This window comes from Rhinatrema bivittatum, chromosome 4, assembly GCF_901001135.1.
Source record: "Rhinatrema bivittatum chromosome 4, aRhiBiv1.1, whole genome shotgun sequence".
Lineage (NCBI taxonomy): Eukaryota > Metazoa > Chordata > Amphibia > Gymnophiona > Rhinatrematidae > Rhinatrema > Rhinatrema bivittatum.
Window position 1 is genome coordinate 372429309 of NC_042618.1, and position 20787 is coordinate 372450095.

The 20787-nt window shown below is 44.1% G+C and overlaps 1 protein-coding gene across 1 annotated transcript in view; it reads right to left on the bottom strand.

Annotated features, from left to right (window-relative positions):
- Positions 1-19416, bottom strand: part of FAM120A (family with sequence similarity 120A) — a 239048-nt gene extending 219632 nt beyond the window's left edge. Inside the window, exon 1 of the mRNA XM_029600848.1 lies at positions 18321-19416. Coding sequence (XP_029456708.1) covers positions 18321-18794 — 474 coding nt within the window. The 5' untranslated portion in view covers positions 18795-19416. The remainder of the gene's footprint in view (positions 1-18320) is intronic.
- Positions 19417-20787: the final 1371 nt, after the last annotated feature.

The window sequence follows — 20787 nt, forward strand, 5'->3', positions numbered from 1 at the left end:
AAACTCTATAAACTTACTTCCACAAGAGCCCGTGCACTATCGATAGCCGGGCCGACCCTCTGGAACAAAATGCCTGTTGAACTACGGCAAGAAGAATGCCTCAAATCTTTCAAGCGGAAGCTCAAGACCTGGCTCTTTGCTAAAGCATACCCTTAACTTTTCACTCTACCTCCCCACCTCCCCACTGTCCCCTCTCTCCACTCTACTCCCCTATTTCCCAATCTACTGTCCCTCTCTCCCCTCCCCTTTTCTCCGCCACCTTCTCTTTCTTTCTCACTGCCCCCCCTCTTCCTTCGCTCTCCTCTCTCCTCTTCCCCTCCTCACTTCCTAGCCTGATTAAAATTAACACCCCATAGTTTTTTTTTCCTTTGTACATATGTATATAATTGCAAACTTTGTTTATAATTTTAGTGCAAAACCCCCCATGTTATTTTTCCCCCCTCTCGTTAATCCCTTGTTATCATGTTTTATTGTTCAATGTAAAGCGCCATGCCTTGCGTTTGTTTTGCGTTACAATGTGAACCGATATGATATCCTGGATGAATGTCGGCATATACAAATTTAAAATAAATAAATAAATAAATAAATAAATAAAATTGTCATTTTGAACTTCTCTTTGTGGAGATGACAATTGAGATTCCAAAGACCTAGAATCAGCCAATTTCCTCCCATTTCTTTGAAATCCATATTGGGAGTAGAATCCCTGATTTTGAAATGAAGGAGCTATTTCTAGATTCATATTGTGTAATAGAAGCTGGTTCACTTCCTGTTGTAGCTGTAATAATTGTGAAGAATCAAGAGAAATGGCTGTATATGGAATTACTGGATGAGTTTTGAAGTGTAGACAGTAACCACTCAATTATTTCCAATATCCAGTGATCTAAAGTAATTAATTTCCAGCAAGAAAACAAAATGCTGGATCCTGGCCCCCACTTGTTGGGTTCTATCAAAACTCTGTCCTGGTTTACTTGGTGGTTGTGGTTTTTGCTGTCTGCGGTCTCTGGGACGACCCCTAGAGAACGCCGATTGTGATTGCTGTTTCTATATTTGTAGTTGCAGAAGATAATATTGTTGGTATGACAAGTATGATATCCTAGGATAGTAAAGCCGCTTGTACAACAGGTAAGACCTGAATAGTAAGTGAGGATCTGCAGACATAGATAAAGATTGAACTGCTATATTTTGCTCTTTAAATTGGGCAACTATTTCCCTTAATTTCTCCCCAAACGAGTTCTCTCTCAAATAGGGGAGGTCAGCTAGTTTCTCATGTACATCTTCCCTTATGGAGCTGACCCTAAGCCAGGTGGCTTGCACCTATCACAGCAGATAATTTTCTTGCTGAAGGACTCATACACTGTTCTTAAAAGATGATGGATGGCCTTTTCCAGATCATAGAGGGAAGGTGGGGAGTATTTTTCACTTGTATCCAACCTGATGAATGGTTTTAATTTTTTTAATGTATTCATAGATCTAGTGGGAGATCCTTGCAGTCAGCATCAGTCCAATTGGAGCCACCCCATATGCCTATCATCTTTGCAAAGGCCTCCTCCGATAACTCCGACTTCCCTGGGGGCTGAGATAGTCTGTGTGTAAACTGTCTGCTCCTGCTATTGCCCTGCCTTTAAACCTTTGAGGTGAGCCTCTGCCCACCTCATCATGAGACTTTTCTTCTCCAGTTCTGGTATCCAGGTGCCCCTCTATCTGTCCACATAAGATACCACTATGGCACTCCCCGATAACACTGTTATGGCCTTTCCCCTTCAGCCTGGGGGAAAAAAAACTGTTCAGTGCTAGTCTTATTGCTCTTATCGCCAGTTTATTGACTAGGAATCTTCTCTTGCCTATCATCTGGCCTGCACTAATTGCCCTTTACAGTGGGCACCCCAGTCTATTAGGCAGGCATCTGCCACCACTGTGATCCCCACAGATGAATCCAAGCCTACTCCTGTATACAAAGTCGTATTGCTCAGCCACCAAGAAGGCTGTCTGATCTCCCCTGGGAGCAAGAGTCTCTTCTCTTAGGCCTGCCGCTGTGACGACTATTGTGACAGTAATGCTCTTTCCAATGCACACATGTGGGCATTTGCCCAGGAAACCAGACCTATAGCAGCTGCCTAACACCTGCAGGTAGGTTCTCAACCTGCTTGCCATTACTTCCTTCACTTGAGACAGCTTTGTAATCCTTTCTTGTGTCATAAAAACCTTCCTCAGTCTTGTATCAAAATGGACTAAAAAATACACCAGGGACTAGAAAAACTGCAGTTGGCGCTTGGCCCCGTTCCAGACTTATCCTTATTGACTCCAAAAGCTGCGTCACTCAGAGCGGACTGCCTGCTCTCCTTTCTTGACTTGGCTCCGATTAGCCAGTCATCTAAATACAGGTGGATCAAAATCCTTTCCTTGCGCAGGGCAGCCATCACTATGATCATCACCTGAGTGCAGGTCCGTGGTGCTATGGCCAGCTCAAACAGCATGGGCTTGAATTGATAATGATTTCCTAAAACCACAAATCTCAAAAACATTTGATGTACACCTGATGGGGATATGTAGATACGCTTCTGCCAGATCCAAGAAGGTAAGGAACTCCCCTTCCCCATTACAGACTTCAGTGTCTCCATTCTGAAATGGGGTACTCAGAGCTCTGTTTACATTCTTCAAATCTAACACCAGGTGGAATTTCCCTTCCTTCTTTGGTACTACAAAATAAATGGAAACTTCTATTTCAGATTCTGGAATTGGAACTTCCAAGCTAGGCAGTCAATCCACTGTAGCCTGAATAGCGACTTTTTACCAGGGACTTGTATGGGGATGATATGCATGCTTCTGATATGGAGGTGACCAACTTGTGGGCACAGACCTGCCGAATAATCTCTAAAACCCATCTGAACTTGGTGAAGTGGGCCCACCCCTCGTAAAAACATGTCAACTGGGAGAGAAAGTGACATCATGGGAGAAAAGTGTCGCTTGAAGGCTGAGTTCTCCACCCCGATCAGCTTAATCCAGACATTATCCTAGCAATTGGACTACTTAGCACTCCTGAACAGGGCGAGTGAACTCCGGTTGGTTTTGCGATGGCGCTGCGAAAAAAACAAACACAAAAAAAAAAAAAACGATCAATTTGAAAGCACTTCTCATTTGAATCTGGAGGTGCAAATAAACTGGCAAGCCAACTGAGTGAGATGAAGGAGAAAATGGCGATGAGGCGGCAAGTCATAATGATGACGCTGTCCCTGTAGCAACACTGGTGACTCGGGTAGCTGAGCCGCTTTCTCAAGCAGACTTCCAAAACTGGTTTAAGGAACAGAGATGATATGAGAACCTTGAAGAAGAAAGCTGCTCAATAGTGGGTGACCTACGGGAGAAATTTGAAGAGCTGGGAGAGGCCGACTCTGTTGGAGGCCTCTGGCCCGCCCCGTCCCCAGACTGCCCCACCCCTTTTGTAAAGCCCCAGGGCTTTAGGCCCAGCGTGCGTAACCCTTTTAAAATCTGGCCCTTTACCTCTTTGTGGCATAAATAGAAGGGGATTTATAAAGATGAGACAGGGAGGGTCTGGGTAGAATAGTGGCTATAAAAATGAATATTCTGCCTAGGCTTAGCTATCTCTTTCAAACTCTCCCAATCTTCATTTCAGAAACATGTTTTGCACATTGGCAACGCAAATTATTTTGTTTCATATGGAAAAGAAGACCAAGAGTAAGTAGCAAAGGGATGTACCTGCCTAAAAATAGGGGAGGCCTGAGAGTTCCTTGTTTACTGTGGTAGTATGTTACAGCTCAAATAAAAATGATTTCCTCCCTTCATGCTAAGTTGGAGGAATTTGTCATTTATGGTCAATTAGCAGGGCTGAAGCTGAATTAGGTAAGTGTGAAGCTTTACCTACAGACAATATGGTACGGACGACCTGGGAGGGGCCTCTTCTAATGCAGTGGGTCTCAGAGACTTTTACTTACTTGGGTATTATTTTGCCTACAGATGTAGAGTGCATCTCATTGGTTAATTTCCACAAACTGTTTGAGGAAATGGAATCGCTACTCCGTAGTTAGAGAGATTTCCCTCTATCCCTTGCAGGGAGAGTGAACTTATTTCAAACAATTATTTTACCTAAATGGTTATACATATTTCAAACTATTCCCTGTCACTTAACTAAACAAGATATCTGTAGACTGGATGATCCAGTTCGAACTTATATATGGAGAAATGGTAAATCGCGTTAAGCATTAAGTAAACTAATGTGTCCCTGAAAACTGGAAGGTTTAGGACTGGCTGACTTGTGATACTATAATGTGGCCAGCAACCTGCGACATGTGGCTGATTGCCTGCTAGATACACAATTCTATACTCCCATGTTCTTTGAATAGGTGCTGACTCCCTGGAAGCCAATTATATTTTACATTAAAAACTTTCTGTATTGCCCACCCAATATAGGTGCAGCTCGCTGGTGCTTCCCATAGTACAAGCATGGCGATCTTTATGTTGTCTTATGCGCTTGGATTGGCGGTTTTCTCAATTTTTGCCACGGAGAGGGAATGGGGAGTTCTTGACAGGATTATCTCACCGAGTTTTTACTCTTTGGGCAGAAAAAGGGGTAAATTTGACTGTAAATTTCTTAACAGAAGAGGGAGAGATTTTATCTTTTCAGGACCTGCAAGAGCAATATGGGTTGGATAATCATTTTTTGCATATTTACAAGTAAGACACTACATTCAGTCCTTGAGGGTGCCAGTTTAGATGGGGGGGGGGTGTCAGAGCAGAGATTGATTCATATTTTTGATATGGAAGATCCTTCCCGGCCTACAATCTCTTCCCTTTACACCCTCTTAAATAATTCAAAGCCTAAATTAAATTTGGAGCTCATGTTGTAAAAATGGCAATCTGAGATATCCCTTCTGCTCTCGGTGTCTCAGTATGAAAAATGTTTTGGGACAATCAAATCCTCAACTAGCAATATTTTTAATGCGTTATCATCCACAACAAAGGGCTCATCGGATGGGGCTTTCCCCCTCTGCAATGTGTGTGAAATGTAAAATAGAACCAGGCCCTTTGGGACATCAATTTTGGTCTTGCCCTCAGATACAGATTTTTTTGCGTTCCCTGGTTCGTTGTTAGGGATACCTAACATTTACAAGCTCCAGTGTTCCTTTTTGATAGCTTAACTGGGATTGCGATAGGCCATAAATATATAAAAGACTTTGGATTCGCAAACTGTTATTATTGGCCAAGCATGTTATTTTACAATTTTGGTTGGGGGAGGATGCCCCCAGTCTAACGCAGTTAAGGAATAATACACATTTAATGTATACTAATGAGAAGTATATGGAGAAATCAGACTTGCTGAAACATAGATACATTTTTTTTTGTTAGTATGGGATCATTATTTACAATCCTTATCCCCGTATGCCAGAAGCTTAGGGGCAGATTTTAAAAAGTTGTGCGAGCGCGTACTTTTGTTCGCGCAGCAGGCGCAAACAAAAGTACGCCTGATTTTATAAGATACGCGCGTAGCCGCGCGTATCTTATAAAATCTGGGGTCGGCGCACGCAAGGCTGCGCAAAATCGGCAGCCTGCGCGCGCAGAGCTGCGCAGCCTGCCTCCGTTCCCTCCAAGGCCGCTCCGATTTCAGAGGGGCCTCGGAGGGAACTTTCCTTCGCCCTCCCCGCACCTTCCCCTACCTAACCCCCCCCCCCCCTTACCTTTGCGCGCGTCGGCCGGCAGCCCCGCTCCATCCTCCAGTCCCGGGGGCTGGTCCGGAGGCCTCGACCACGCCCCCGGGCCGGCGCCACGCCCCCTTACAAAAGCCCCGGGACTTACGCACGCCAGCACGCGCGGGCCTTTGAAAATCCGCCTCTTAGTGCTTAATGATTATACTGTTTCTCCTAATTTGTTGATATGCTCGCAGGTTCGTGGGGGGGGGGGGGGGCCTTCTTGGGGACTGATTGTGTTGCAAGGTAGAGGCCTGGAGAAGAATACACCTGGGTCCTACTACATTTCTGTGTTGCATTTCTATGAACTGTTCTTATTTCAATAAAAGATTTGAAACAATTATTTTAGAGTGGCATAGGGGCACAGGGGATAAAAGATGGATAGTGCTGGAACAATCTTTGCTACATGGTATATGCCCAAATGTTTTCATCTGGCTTCCAGGAAAGGCACATATGCTACCTGCTGTGGTATCCCCAATCATAGAACTAACACTAAAAATATGGGACCGGTGGAAGGTACATTAGTGGGAGATAAGTTATTTTCATATAACTTCTTTATATTTTAATACACAATTTCCACCAGGATGTATGTATGCCACCTCAAAGAACAGGAAAGAGAAAGGTTGTGACCGGTTAGAACACATATGGGATTGCAAGCAGGTGCTTGATTTCTCAATGATAAAAGCAAAGTTTGGTCTCTCACAGGCTGATTACTTTTTTTTTTTTTTTTTTTTATTGTTAAGCAGTAGAACTTTCCATGTACATTTGATGGCAAGAATTAACAACCAAAGCACACAAAACAATGTCATTACACAAATACTTTGAGAATTCAATCTGAACAGATAACTCCAAGGATAACGCTGTTAAGATTATAAAGACATCAAAATAAGTCCAAAAAATCTACCTTATAAATGGGCTCTGACCGACGGCCCGCAAATGCGCAGTAGAGAGCAGCTCTACCGCGCATGTGCGGGCGAGCACGTCGGTCAGAGCCGTGCGTGCCCGAAAAAAAAAATGGCGGTGGGGCCGCAGGAGCGGCGGCGGCCACGAAGCAGGAGTGGGAGGAGCAGTAGCGAAGACGAGCAGGAGCGGGAGGAGAAGCAGCGGCACCGCGTGCGCGGGAGTGACAGCCCCCCCCCGAGATCTGCCGGTTGTGGATGATCAGAGAGGGGAGGGGGGGATTGAGAGAGGGGATGTTGACTTGAGGAGAACGGAGGGAATGTGATAGAGAGGGAGGGATGTGAAGAAGAGAGAGGGAGGTGTGAGAGAGAGAGGGGGTGTTGTGATAGAGGGGAGGGAGAGAGGTGGGAGGGAGGTGTGAGAGAGGAGGTGAGGAGAGGGGGGGAGGGTGTGAGCCCCTTGGGTGACTCGGGGGAGGGAAGGGAGGGGCCCGGTTGAGGGAGGGGGAGAGCTCTTTCCTTTGTCCCTGGTTCTGGGTTTCTTTTTTGCGTAGTTGTGGACCGAGCCCGTTGTTACGGGCTTAACGGCTAGTCATATAGAGGCAAGTAAACGCCAGTGTTTACAATGGAAAGAGCTATATAATCTACAGTGTATTGAAATAATATAATCAATAAATTCCCTTCCCCCTCCCCAGGACCGTGGGGTATAGGCAGATCTGTCATTAGTAAAGGTAAGCAGACAGTATCTCAACATGTTATAGATACCTCATGATGTGTTAGTAGATTGAAGCCATCTCTCATAGCTCGTCCAAATTTGATTAAAACGTGAGAGAGTCCTATTCTTGTAAGCAGTGATTTTTCCTAATGTGTGCATAAACATCACTTGTGATTGAATGAATTGTAATGAGGGAACTTGGGGATCTTTCCAGAATTTAGCAATGGCACACCTTGATGCAGTGGTCACAAATTTAATAAAAGCGGTTTTGAACTTTATCATAGTCTGCTGACTCTTTGTTCAACAAGGCTTGAGGTGGGTCAAGAGTTACGGAAACCTTCAGAATAGTAGTAAGCCAAACTGACACCCGTGTCCACAAGCATTGTATTTTAGGACACAACCACCAAAGATGAAAAATTGTGCCCTTAGAAAGGCATAGTTTCCAGCATTGGTGGGAGGTTCCAGGAATTATATGACAATTTGTCCGGTGTAAGGTACCATCGAAAAAACATTTTATAACTGTTTTCTATGTGGCTCGCAGAGACGAGGCCCTTCCCCAATTGTGTAAATATTTGTTTCCAGTCTTCTATATTCCAGAAACACTGTAGGTCTCCATCCCAAGCTTTAATGTGCGAGACATCAAGCCGAAACCCTTTGGAAAGGAGCATGTAAATCGGAGAGATAGTTTATGGGATTTATCACCCTGTCTGCACAAGCTTTCAAAAGTTGGTATCCCCAGTGCCAGTTCCCCTATAATGCCTTGATGCGTTATAAAGTGACGTAATTGCAGATAAGGGAACCCATCAATATCTCTTAATTGATACCTGTCACAAACTAAATGGAATCATACCTCCGGGTTCATAAACATGGGATAAGTGTGTAACCCCCTTCGCTATAGGCTGATTAATATTTCTCTCCCCAACTACATCATTTTATACAGCAAAGAGTAGTCCTGGAGGCATTTAAGAGGGGGAAATCTTTGTTTGAAGGATTTTGCGATAAGGCAAGATGGGTGGCCAGAGGAATTTCTAAAATATATGGTTTATTGAAGGGGATCCTAAATGCCCATCCTCACATATCTCCACATAGGAAAAAGATCTGAATTTGTCCCTGGGGAAAAGGACTTGGGATCTCTGTTTTCTATACACCAAAAGAAGTTCTATTTTGGCTTCTATTGTAAAAAAAAAAAAAAACAGCTATAAGGTACTATTCCGGTGGTATCTGACGCATTCTTTCTATCCCACTCTGAATAATAAGTGCTGGAGAGAGAGTGGGCTGCTGGGAAATTTCTTCCATATGTGGTGGTAATGCCCTAAAATTGTTCTTTTATGGGGTGAAATTATAGGGTTAATTTTTCAGATTACAGGACAAAGGATACCAAGGGATCTGTTTTTTTCTCCTGAACGTGCCACTTAAAGGAATGGATGATACTGTTTTATATATTTCTCATCAAGTGGCTTTGGCAACTAGTGAAGAAATAGCATATTTTTTGGAGGCAGGCGGCACTCCCTCTTTGCAAGGAATTCTTCGAAGATCTGATTAGGTGTATTATATGAATAAGCTTATGGCTATCAACTGGAAACAAAACGCCCAATGTGAGAGGATGTGGCAGCAGTATATACACTGGAAATCTGATATGGGGGGGGGGCGGCACACTGCATAAAAAGGGAGATACCAGGGGAGAGGAGTTAAGAACATGCCGTACTGGGTCAGACCAAGGGTCCATCAAGCCCAGCATCCTGTTTACAACAGTTGAGGAATTATTGAAATGTTCTTGCATTAGCTTGGTTGGTAAAGCTGAATCAGTATTTTTCATTCATATGTTTACTTATACAATTGTGATCGTGTAATGTTTTACTCAATAAAAATTAATTACAAAAAAAAAAAAAAAAAGGTCAACTGGCCACCTACTTCTGGAATCAAGGAGTGGCCCTTCATACCCTCATTTAGCACCTCTGAGAACCAGTACCTTGGATAGTTCTATCTTGGCCCCTTCTGTCTCTCTTGAAACGTTTGTTTAGACAGAAGCCAAAAATGATGATGTTTCAAAGTCCTAATTGGCCTATACTGTCTGGACTCTGGGTCACCCCCTGAAGTGTCTTATAGCTCTTCTGAATTGATCTTCTGGCAGCCTTTGGGGCTTAGAATCCACTAGATCCTTCTCTAGTTTTTCCTGTGCTTCTCCAAATAGTGGGCAACTCTTAAAGGGTAGTTTGCTCAGGTCGGTCTTGGATGCCAAATCTATAGACCAGCATCTTAACCATAGGAATCTCCTTGTTGTCACCACTGTAGCCACCTGTTTGGATGATGCCCTAATTAAATCATACAGGGTACGTTCCACAAAAGCCACACTTGACTCCAATTTGACAGCCTGTCTGCATAATATCCTGTTTCCTCATGTTTGTGTGCAACTGCTGCAGCCATCTTACCATAGCCCTAGTTGCATATCCCCCCCAAATTGCAGTATGCAGGGACAGACTAGCTATTTCAAAGGACTTCTAACAGCGACTCCATCTTCCAGTTCTGTGGGTCCTTAAGAGCCGAGCCTTCCTCTACCAAAATGGTGGTCTTCCTAGTAGCTGCCACTACCTGGGCATCTACTTTTGGCATTTTAAATAGATGCTCCCTCTCTACTTGTTGTAGAAAGTACAAACTGCACATCACATTTCTGGCTCTCAAGAGATACATCAGGTACATCTCATTCCACCTTAATCATTTCCTTAATGGCTAGATGTTGGGGAAAGGCTCTGCCTGGTTTCCTAAACCCTAAGAGGATTAGATCTCCTTGTGGTGTTCTGTCCTCTCCCTGGTCTTCTGCCAGGCTTAGTGATTGTGATACTTTAGAAATGAGGGCTCCAAGCACCTTCCTTCTAAACCGTCTAACCGCAGCATCCTGTCCCTCTTCTAAATCGAGCTCTAGTTCTAAAGACTCTCCAAAGTTCTGGGTGTCTTTCTGATCTTCCATGCCTAGGCTCTGGATTCTGCACATGGAAAGGGGCGTGTCTACCATCTGTATCAGCGAAGCCTTTTTGCCCCCACCTCCCATGCCCAGAGGTTCCTGGGACAAATCTAGGAATAACCAACCCTGCTTTGCCTCTCCTCCCCCCTGAATTACCTTTCATTCCCCAGTATGCTCTGTGCATCAGGAGTATAACACTGTTGAAAACTCTAGTTTCCCACCAACGGCTCTTTGCCCTAGCCCCACAGAGCCTAAAATTGATCAGCTACAGCCTACTTCATGGTCTACATCACTGGCTTCCTCCCATTCCATTTTTCCTGCCCAAGTTGGCAACCCCCCCCCCCCCCCCCCCCCATCATTGTCAATGTGTCAGTGTCGGCTCCTCCTCCTCTAGTACTGTGGAATCCTGTATTCACAGCATATTACCTACTGTGCTCCCCACCATGCCTGCTTATCCAGAGGTGGCTCCGATGCATTACACATTACACAGAAGGATCTAGCTATGGACCTCTGTCATCTATTCCAATAAGGAAGGCATTTTCTGCCTCTGTCCATCATTGACTTGGCAGCAGGAAGGGGAATCAAGCTGCTATTGCTGTTTTCTCTCTCCTTTGGTGTCTTTTTTTTTTAATCCAGCTTTATGCAGATGGCAGCCAGCAAGCTTTCCACCAGGCCCAAACAGGAACTGGATTTTGAGGGAGGGAAGAACATCTCAATCTGGCTGTCGTCCTGCACTTCCCTAGGGAGAGTGACCCACCAACAGGACAACACCCTCTGAGCCTTTAAACCACTTCCTGCTATCCCAGGCTACTACCCCCAGCAGGAGGCAGAGAACTACTGACTTCCTATCCTGCTATACCGGAATATATAGGCATGCAAGACATCAGAAAAAGGAAGGTGATCTCTGCCTCTTCCTGCTGGTAAGCAAGGATAACCCACTTGTGTGGATTGGTCTGGCAGGAAGATGTAGAAAATATTATAAAAAGCAACCTACCAAACTACATTTCTGATCTAGTACTATAATTAGACTTGTACAAAGTCAGATACAACCTGTGCACAATTGTTCATTTGTTTTCATACAAGAACAAATAGTATTCCACAAGAGCAAGAAACAATAAAGGGCTGGGGGGAATCATGTGAGCTTTGCTTCTGCTATTCAATGCAAGGATTACACCACTTTCCAAGTAAAAATGAGCGAACTCCAAAGGCACTGTAAATGGCATTTAACAGCTCTAAAAACAGATTTCTGGCTTAGACATGCCGATGCAATATCATGTGCATAAAAAACGTGCATCCAAGTGGGCACACTTTTTGGAATGCACGCACAACCCCACTCCTAAGCGCTCGATGCAATACGCCAATGAGCTGCTGCGCTAAAAGGGATATGCAATGGATAATTTGTGCGTCCCCAGCGCTCTGCATTAAGCACCCAGCATCCACAACAGCCTGGCCAGAGCTCCCTCCCCACCCCTTGGCAGGGCTGTTCCCGATTGCTCCTTTTCACTGACAAGTGAAGCAATGAATGGCCAATCAGCAGTAAGTGAAGCAGTGAATAAATTAATATTAAGTGCCCTGTGTGCGCAGGTTACCAAAACTGCACAATATACATGGCCCTGAGCATGTATATTGTGGGTGTATATTGTATGCCCTGAATTTTTTTTTTACATCAAAACTTTTTTGCATAGTGCTTTCTGTGGTTCCTCCTACTTACTATCGTCGTGATACTAAGTAGGAAGAAGTAGGAGGAATCACAGAAAAGCAGTTTTTTTGTTTTTAAGTTGAGCCCTTGATGCACAGGAAGACTTTATGCCTGCTCCGGGCAGGCGTAAAATTTGTTGGGTTAAAAAGAGTGTACCTCAGGCACATGGGAATTTTTTGCATCGCGGGGTAATAGCTAATAGCACTCATCACATGTAAATTCCATGTAGATGAGACTATTTGCTACAAGCGTTTTGGACAAGGTGATCCCCTTATTGCATCAGAGGTTATGGACACATGTCCAAGCACTTGTTAACCTGTGAGCTAGGCTAAGTGCATGATATTGCATCCGCCTGTCAGTCAACTTCATTTATTCAGCACTGAATAGTGAGTGCACTCTCTCTCCTCTTTCTAGCCCCAGGCATAATAAAAAAAAAAAAAAAAAAAAGAGCAAAAGCTCTGCAGATCAGTACAGCATAACTAGTCACACTAACATGTTAACAGTAAGGACATACACAGTATATGCACTACCTTTCCTAGAAACCAATACTCTCCTCCCCTACATCAACCTATGGACTTCAAACATTTCTTTCCAATTACAAACAAGTCGGAGGTTGAAACTTCCACCATCACTGTAGATTAAACCAGGATAATACAATACCTAGCCTTCTAAAGACAGGAGATTATGATTTGAAAAAGTTCAGCCAGAGCCAAAACAGCAGAACCCTATTCTTCCTGTGAAGCAGTAAAGTACTATAGACTTCTCTCTCACTGACAGAAAACTTAGGAGATTGTGACACTTAACTAATCAACAGGAGGTACGTATACAAAGATGGAAACCATACACCAGTTTTCAGGGACCTCACTTGTCACTACAGAATGTTTATCTTGTTTTTAAGACATTCCCGATAAATAACTGCAAAATCAGGAACTGTAACCCTATGAGCAAAACAGTTTTTAATCGCACAAGATCACATCAGAAGAATGATGTCACACCAAAAAGAATTTCCAGGAGACATATTGAACTTGTTCAGACTGTTGCAATGCATGTAGTACTCATTTTTAGCCATAACTTTGGAGCTGTAAAACAGAAAAATTTAAAGGTGATTTTTTTTTTTTAAATCAGACTAATGTAATATATTTGTGACTAGCTGTAAGGCAGAAACTGTAGAACCGATTATAAGATTAATTAGGATTTGACCCAGATTGTTTCAGTTCTAAGAGGTGTGATCAAATCATGTTGAAAATTATGACTGGGTATATATTAGTGCAAAACAGGTCTTCAAACTGCTGCAGACAATAAAGACAATTCTGTATGTGTGACCATGTTCAGCATCATTTTCAAAGTCACTAAATATTTATATAGCACTTTACAGAACACACACCCTATTCTGTGGAACTTGCACTTTAGTTGACAGGCGGATACTGAGCACAGGGATACTTTAGTGGATTAGGGATATTTTACTTTCTATGAAGTCGGGTAGGCTTCATGCCTGCCTGGGTGCTGTAATGTGGTGGCAGGCTCGCTTATACATGCCTGGCATGTTCGGCTCCCAGTGGGGGAGGCTGCAGGCCGACCGGCCGCACAGGCTCAGTAAGTCTGCAGGGCAGGGATTGGATTAAGGCAGGGCAGGGATTGGATTAAGGCAAATTATTAGTCATAGTGAATTTAAGAAGGCAGTTAAAACTTATTTATTTAAGATTGCATATGCTCATCTTGAAAATTGACTAATTCACTTTTTTTAAGCCACATTTTTTGTAGCAATCTACTATTCAATTACACATTTTGAAGGAATATGGTTTATATGAGTTATATTTTTAGATTTATTATTTCCTTTCTATCTCTGACTATTTTTGTTAAAAAATTAGTATATCTATTTTATGAGTAGGGATTATGGCAATATAATGTATTTTTATTCTTTCTATTTCTTATCTATACTTTTTTAAATTTGATGTTTTATTTTATTTTACTTTTTATTTTTGTTTTTTTTCTTTGGTTAATGGCTCTATATAATCGAAATCTGTAAACCGTCTTGATCAAACTAGTTTGAAAAGACGGTATAGAAATATTTTTAAATAAATAAATAAATAAATAAACCACCTCCTGGAGGGAACTGATTGGTTCCCGCGTTTGGTTCCAACTGGGGGGCGGAAGGAATCGGGGGGGTTACCCAGTGTTCCACGGAGCAGCATCCTGTCCACGGCTGGGTCTTTCGGTGCTGCATCCCACCCGCCCCTGTTGTTGGTTGTTGTAAAAGGAGGCTTTATCATTGCTGCAGCTTCAATGGGGGACGGGGTGTGGGTAGCCCGAGCCGATTGGGGGGTTAGGCCTTGGTTGACTGGTGTCCTACTTGACAGGGGTCATGTCAGGGGTCCCTAGCTAAACAACTGGGTGCAGCTGTTGCTGGTACGGCTCCTTGCTGGTCGGTGGCGGGGGTCAATCTAATCGGCTCCTTGCTTGATGGTGGCGGGAGTCATGGGATTCGATAAAGGATGGGCCTGGGTGTGCCCGTCTGGCAGGCTGAGATAGCCTGGGTTTGCACGTCTTGCTGATTGGTAGCGGATGGGCGGAAATGGGGGAAATTGTTACATTTGCATGGCTCGGGCTCCGGGGGTGTTTAATAAAGCTGCAGCCTGTCGACTCCCAAATCTGGTGTGTGTGTGTATTTATTCTGTTGTGAAGGGGTGGGCCCGGGCAGAAGCGTCAGTCCTGGCTACCCATATTATAAAGTCTAATGGAGAGAACACACTAAATAGTTTTCCCAATGGAGAGAGGAAAATAGTGGCATGCACTGGGATCGATGTTTAATTTATTCATTAATGATCTAGAAGAGGGAGTAAAGTTCTTGTCCCCAAACCTCTGGCATATGAACCAAGAGCCAAAATTACTACAGAAGATCATTTTCTGGTTAGAAGCTTCTTAAGGAAGATTATTTAAAAATAGGAAATCTGCACAACCTCCTTGTATACAATTTTTATAGCTGGCACAATTTTGTGTTCACAATCTGATCTGAGCCCAATAAATATTTGCCTCAGTTTTTTTCCCTTAAATCTATTTACCTTTTTAAAACTCTGAACCTGTCTGGTGCACAGCTTTCAGTTTTACAGACTGGAAGGCTAAAAAAAAAAAGTCAACATGAAATGATTTGCTCTTTCAAAGAATTATCAAGCATGGAATATTGGGGTCTTTCCTGAAATTTTAGTATTTTACTATAAATTTCCTCAAACTGAAAATAATGAAATCTGATAAAGCGCTTCAATAGGTCAGGTTAGATTTGGATATCAGCTGCATTACACACAATGTGTAAAAAGCTTGGTCAGCTGAACTTGGTACATGCTTCAAGCATTGTAAAATAGTGCAAAAAACATTAGCAACATGAAATCTATAAAGTTTTTAGCCATTATCCTAATCCTTCTGATGCAGAGACTTGACATACTTGTTTGGCCCATTCAACTTGCTTCTAAACTTTATATCAGAAAGGTAGGCTTCCTCCAAAACTGTGACAAGGATACAGTCTGCTTGCTCACCACTCTACTGCTCTAATTTCCCTTCACCATCTGGCATATGTCACCAGGTGACCAGCTGAGAACTAACTATACAATTAAGTACCGCATTTCTACAGTATAATTTTCTAGGTTTAAACATGGGGAAAATTGTCAGGAAGCGTGTTCTATCATTTCCAGATTATTTGTTTAGGGGTGTCCAACTGCAGTTCTCCAGGGCTGCAAATATTGTGGTTTTCAGGATATCCCTAATGAACATTCATACATACTGCCTCAACTATATGCAGGTCTAAATTCATGTATATTCATTAGGGATATTCTGAAAGCCAGGTGACTCTGCAGTCCCCAAGGATCAGAACTGGTCACCCCTAGACCATAAGAACATAAGAAAATGCCATACTGGATCAGACCAAGGGTCCATCAAGCCCAGCATCCTGTTTCCAACAGTGGCCAATCCAGGCCATAAGAACCTGGCAAGTACCAAAAAACTAAGTCTATTCCATGTTACCATTGCTAATGGCAGTGGCTATTCTCTAAGTGAACTTAATAGCAGGTAATGGACTTCTCCTCCAAGAACTTATCCAATCCTTTTTTAAACACAGCTATACTAACTGCACGAACCACATTCTCTGGCAACAAATTCCAGAGTTTAATTGTGCGTTGAGTAAAAAAGAACTTTCTCCGATTAGTTTTAAATGTGCCCCATGCTAACTTCATGGAGTGTCCCCTAGTCCTTCTACTATCCGAAAGAGTAAATAACCGATTCACATCTACCCGTCTAGAACCTCTCATGATTTTAAAACACCTCTATCATATCCCCCCTCAGTCGTCTCTTCTCCAAGCTGAAAAGTCCTAACCTCTTTAGTCTTTCCTCATAGGGGAGCTGTTCCATTCCCCTTATCATTTTGGTAGCCCTTCTCTGTACCTTCTCCATCGCAATTATATCTTTTTTGAGATGCGGCGACCAGAATTGTACACAGTATTCAAGGTGCCGTCTCACCATGGAGCGATACAGAGGCATTATGACATTTTCCGTTTTATTCACCATTCCCTTTCTAATAATTCCCAACATAACTGTGCACTTAACTTTGTTTGTCCTTCATCAAGTGATGAAGGACAAAGGATTAAAAGGCTTAAGTGAGGTCACTCTGATACAAATATCATACATAAGCAAACTGACCTTTACAGGAAAATCACCTTTACAGGAAAATCACTCCTCAAAGTTATCCTTTGTCCTAGTTAGTTTGCTGTAAGCTGACAAAAGGGTAGTGCAAAAGCCTGATAAGGTTAAGCTCTGATTACTGATTGTAATTCTGAAAGGAATGTAATATTTTGCAATAGATCACAGAGTAACCACAGTAAAATATACTAATACTATGCTGTCTGACTTGACACCTCTTCCCCCTGGAGTTAAAAGTTTATTTAAAAAAAAAAAAAAAGTCCTGAATTACTGCTAGTTTCAAGAGTATCTTCTGTTCAGTTTGTCCACATTACTGCATGAACACTGCTCTTCGCATCCAAACATTACATTACCTGTACTAGACAAATGCTACACAAAAAAGCAGATTCTAAACGCTGTAGATAATATTTGGAATTTTTTTTTGTTAATTTTAAAACATAAAATCAGAGAAAACATACAATAATATCAAGGAGAGACGTGTTTTCTTGCTGATATCAAAATAATTTTACATGGCAGAAAGGATAATATATAGACAGATATAATCATTCTTATGCAGGAGAATCAAGCTACCCCCAAGCCTTCTGTTAAGGGGAGTAGCAACTGTCGCTCCGTACTGGCTCCCTCCAAGCTTTCAGCAGTTGCTGCTACCTTTAACAGAAGGCTTGGGGGTATACTTCCCTTATAAGAAAAAGAAAAAAAAAACTTTAATCTTATCTGCTGTCATTCACTCTGTTACTAAGCTTCTTACACAGGAACCCTGAAGTAAAAAGCCAGCTGAATAGCTCATGCCAGAAAATGAGAACTCGGTTGAAAAGAAATAGGGAACACTCGAAAGTCCGAAATAAAACCGAGTTTCAGGCAGAGGAAATGAAACTGCCCGACAATAATACTGCCACTTGCTGCCCAGGCCAACATTCCTTACTACAAAAGACCTTCAGCAGGCGCTCTCCCTTCTTGATTTCTTAAAAGTTTGAAACAGCAGCATCACTTTACTTCACAGCATTCTGTCCAAGTGTCCAATATTTTCAACTGTTGCATACAGCAGCTCTCTTTAGTCTCCAACTCTTGCCACAGCTGCGCTTCCAAAGAAAGGGGTGGGGGGAGCATCAGTCTGCAGGGCTCTGTGTCCCCGAGAGGGGCTGTACACCGGAGTGCCCAATGCGCCAACCCTGACAGTTCCGAGGGAGAAGGGGATGACAGCAGTATTCCACCCCCCCCCCCCCCCCCCCCCCCCCAAAGAGAAACTCTGGAAGGACCAGAGTTTGTGAAGTGCCGCCAATTTCTGATGAAGTAATTCATGCCAGCCCAGTTTCACTTGCCAAAACCCCGTTTTCATAAAACCATGTAATAAGGGTTTGCCAAGGGCCACCTGCAGCCTGTCACTGGTCAAAGCAGCGACAAGGGGAAATGTCCGGGAAAGCAGTGGAAATGAGAGCAAGTCCCTCAAAGGAGAAGTGGCACCTGCGGGGAAGGAAGGCCTAGGCTGCTCTCTATGTATGTGCGAGAGTGGAAGGAAGTTTGCAGAGTCCTCTGCCAGGAGGGGCGGGCGGCCATTCCACCCCTTTCAGGGCATCATCGGGGAGTCTGGGCAGAGAGGCGGAGAAGGAGCCGTTTTCCTCCTGAGACTTGGGCCGAGTCCCCCCCCTTCCCACCAGCACGGCCTTACCTTGATGTGGAACCTGATGAGGGCCAGGCGGATGCAGTGCGCCATGCAGACGGGCGGCAGGAACCAGACCTTGGGCGGCGGGGTGCCCTTGTTCTGGACGTGGCTGACAATCTGCTGCGCCGTCTGCCGCTCGTTGCCCTGCCGCTTCACCCACTCGTGCAGCCGGGCCTTCTCCAGCGCGCCGTTGAAGAAGACGAAGAGCTCGATGTTGCCGTTGTGGCAGGCCTTAGCCAGCGCCGCCAGGAAGCCCAGCATGTGGTTCCACTGGCCCCCGCTCACCCAGTCCGTGTAGAAGCCGCCGTAGAGCCGGTGCAGGCAGTTGTCGGCGTCGATGAGGAGGCGCAGCGGGGTCTGCGGGGGCCGCTGACGGCCTCCTCCCACCAGGCTGCCCCGGGCCAGCTTCTGCAACTCCACCGGCACCACGGCGCTGGGGCAGTGCTTCTCGATGTAGTCCTGGAAACCGTGTACTCCCATGGCGGCGACGAGGAAACAAAACCCGCCAAAAAAATAATCAGATATCTAGCTCTGTATATGTGGAAAAATAAACCAAACCCTCCCCCACAAATAAACTGAAAACTAGAGCGAGGTGCTGCAAAGTGAAAACCCGGCCTGAGGAGGAGGCGGCTGGCGGAGGCCTGGGGTCCTACTGAGGAGGGGGAGCTTGCAGGAGGTCCTGTCACGGGCTGTGGTGGCGCTGAGCCGGGCGGGTGGCGTTATTGTGCGGGGGGGAGTTGAGTGGAGCTCGGAGGGCTCATGGCTGCTGCGGCCGCCATGTGCTGCTGTCTCACAGAGCCATGGCTGAGTTGCTGTGCCAGGACTCGGCGGATGGCGCTGACGTACAGCTCGCATCGCACAGGAAGCCGAGCGGCCGCCGACGGGAAGAGGAGGAACCCGGAGGCTGCCGCCTCTCCCGTCCCGTCCCGTCCCTTCCAGCGAAGCTGGCGGGCTGCTGCGGGGAAGAGGAATTGGAGACCACGTCTCCGTGTCTAGCCGAGGCCAGGAGCTCAGCCATAGAGCGCGTGGAGCCGGGGCCTTAAACGTCAGTGGAAGCTTCTCTCACACGAGGCCATATGTACTATAACCAGGATCCCCATAGACTCACAACGAGAAAGACCTTTAGTTCCTCTGGCCACTGGCCAGCACTCGCAAAAGGGGTAACCGCCCAACTTGGCTTTTCTGTTTAAAAAGAAAATAAAGATATATATATTTATTTTTTTTTTCATTCTTCGGAGAAAAAAAAATCCAGTGTGCTTGTGCAGTTAACTGGAAAGGCGAACACATTGATAAATTAAATATTAAGTCAGTAAGATAGTTGATATTTCAGAGTATTACTCAAAATAGTGCTACAAAGTTAGTCACTCTAAATGGCCATACGGAAGATACGTAATACAAGCTAGTGTTCCCAACAGTAGAAAAAATATGCATATTCTGTGTGACTGGTATTTTTCACATATGTTTTTCACTCCAGCAAGGATGTAAATTCAAACTAAAATTGTGTTCTCTGGTTTCTTAAAGGCTAGCAAAGAGCCTTGACATTTTGCCAACTGAGAGTTAGCCTTACTAAAATAATTGCAGGTGCTTTGTCAGTTAACACCTTAGTTGCTGGAAACATCCATTTTGTGTTCACTACCTGAGGTAGTTATGCCAGCTCATTCCCACTCCCCTTAGTAGGTTGGGGCCCAGTTGGCATTATTTGTTTATTTTCCACTTTTCTTCAGCACTTCAAAGTGGATTACATTCAGGTACTGTAGGTATTTCCCTATCCCCAGAGGGCTTACAATTTAATTTGTGCCTGAGTCAATGGAGGGTAAAGTGACTTGCCCAAGGTCACAAGGAGTGATAGTGGGACTCAAACCCTGGTTCATAGCCCACTGCTCTAACCACTAGGCTACTCCTCCACTCCATAGTTTTTCTTGCTCCCACAAGTCTGGTTGAAGGCTACAGCTGCTTGAATATCTAGGTTATGTTTAATATTGCGTTTTTGTTGTGAGATGCAGCTTCTACTTTTTTGCTCTATAGATATTGAATAGTAAATCACATGAATACATGGTTATTTATTGATGATGCTGTTAAGCATATGCTGATACAGAGTAGTTAGAAGGCCAGCAGACACCATAGTAAAAGAAGAGGAATAGAACTATTGAATGTGCTTAGCTTGTTCAAATACAAAATGTTTTTAGAACATAAGAATTGCTGTGCTGCATTGAACCCAGCATCCTGTCTCTGACAGTGACCAATCCAGGTTGCAAGTATTTGGGAGATCCCATAAAGAAGATCTACCGGTAATTCCTATTTCTCTCTAGCAGAGATAGCAGTAGTTTTCTTTAGTCTACCTATCTAATAATGTGTTATGGACTTTTCCTCCAGGAACTTGTCCACACCTTTTAAACTCTGCTACGCTAGTCACCTTGATCACATCCTCTGACAACTTGATTCCACAGCTGAGTGAAAAAGTACTTTCTGCTAT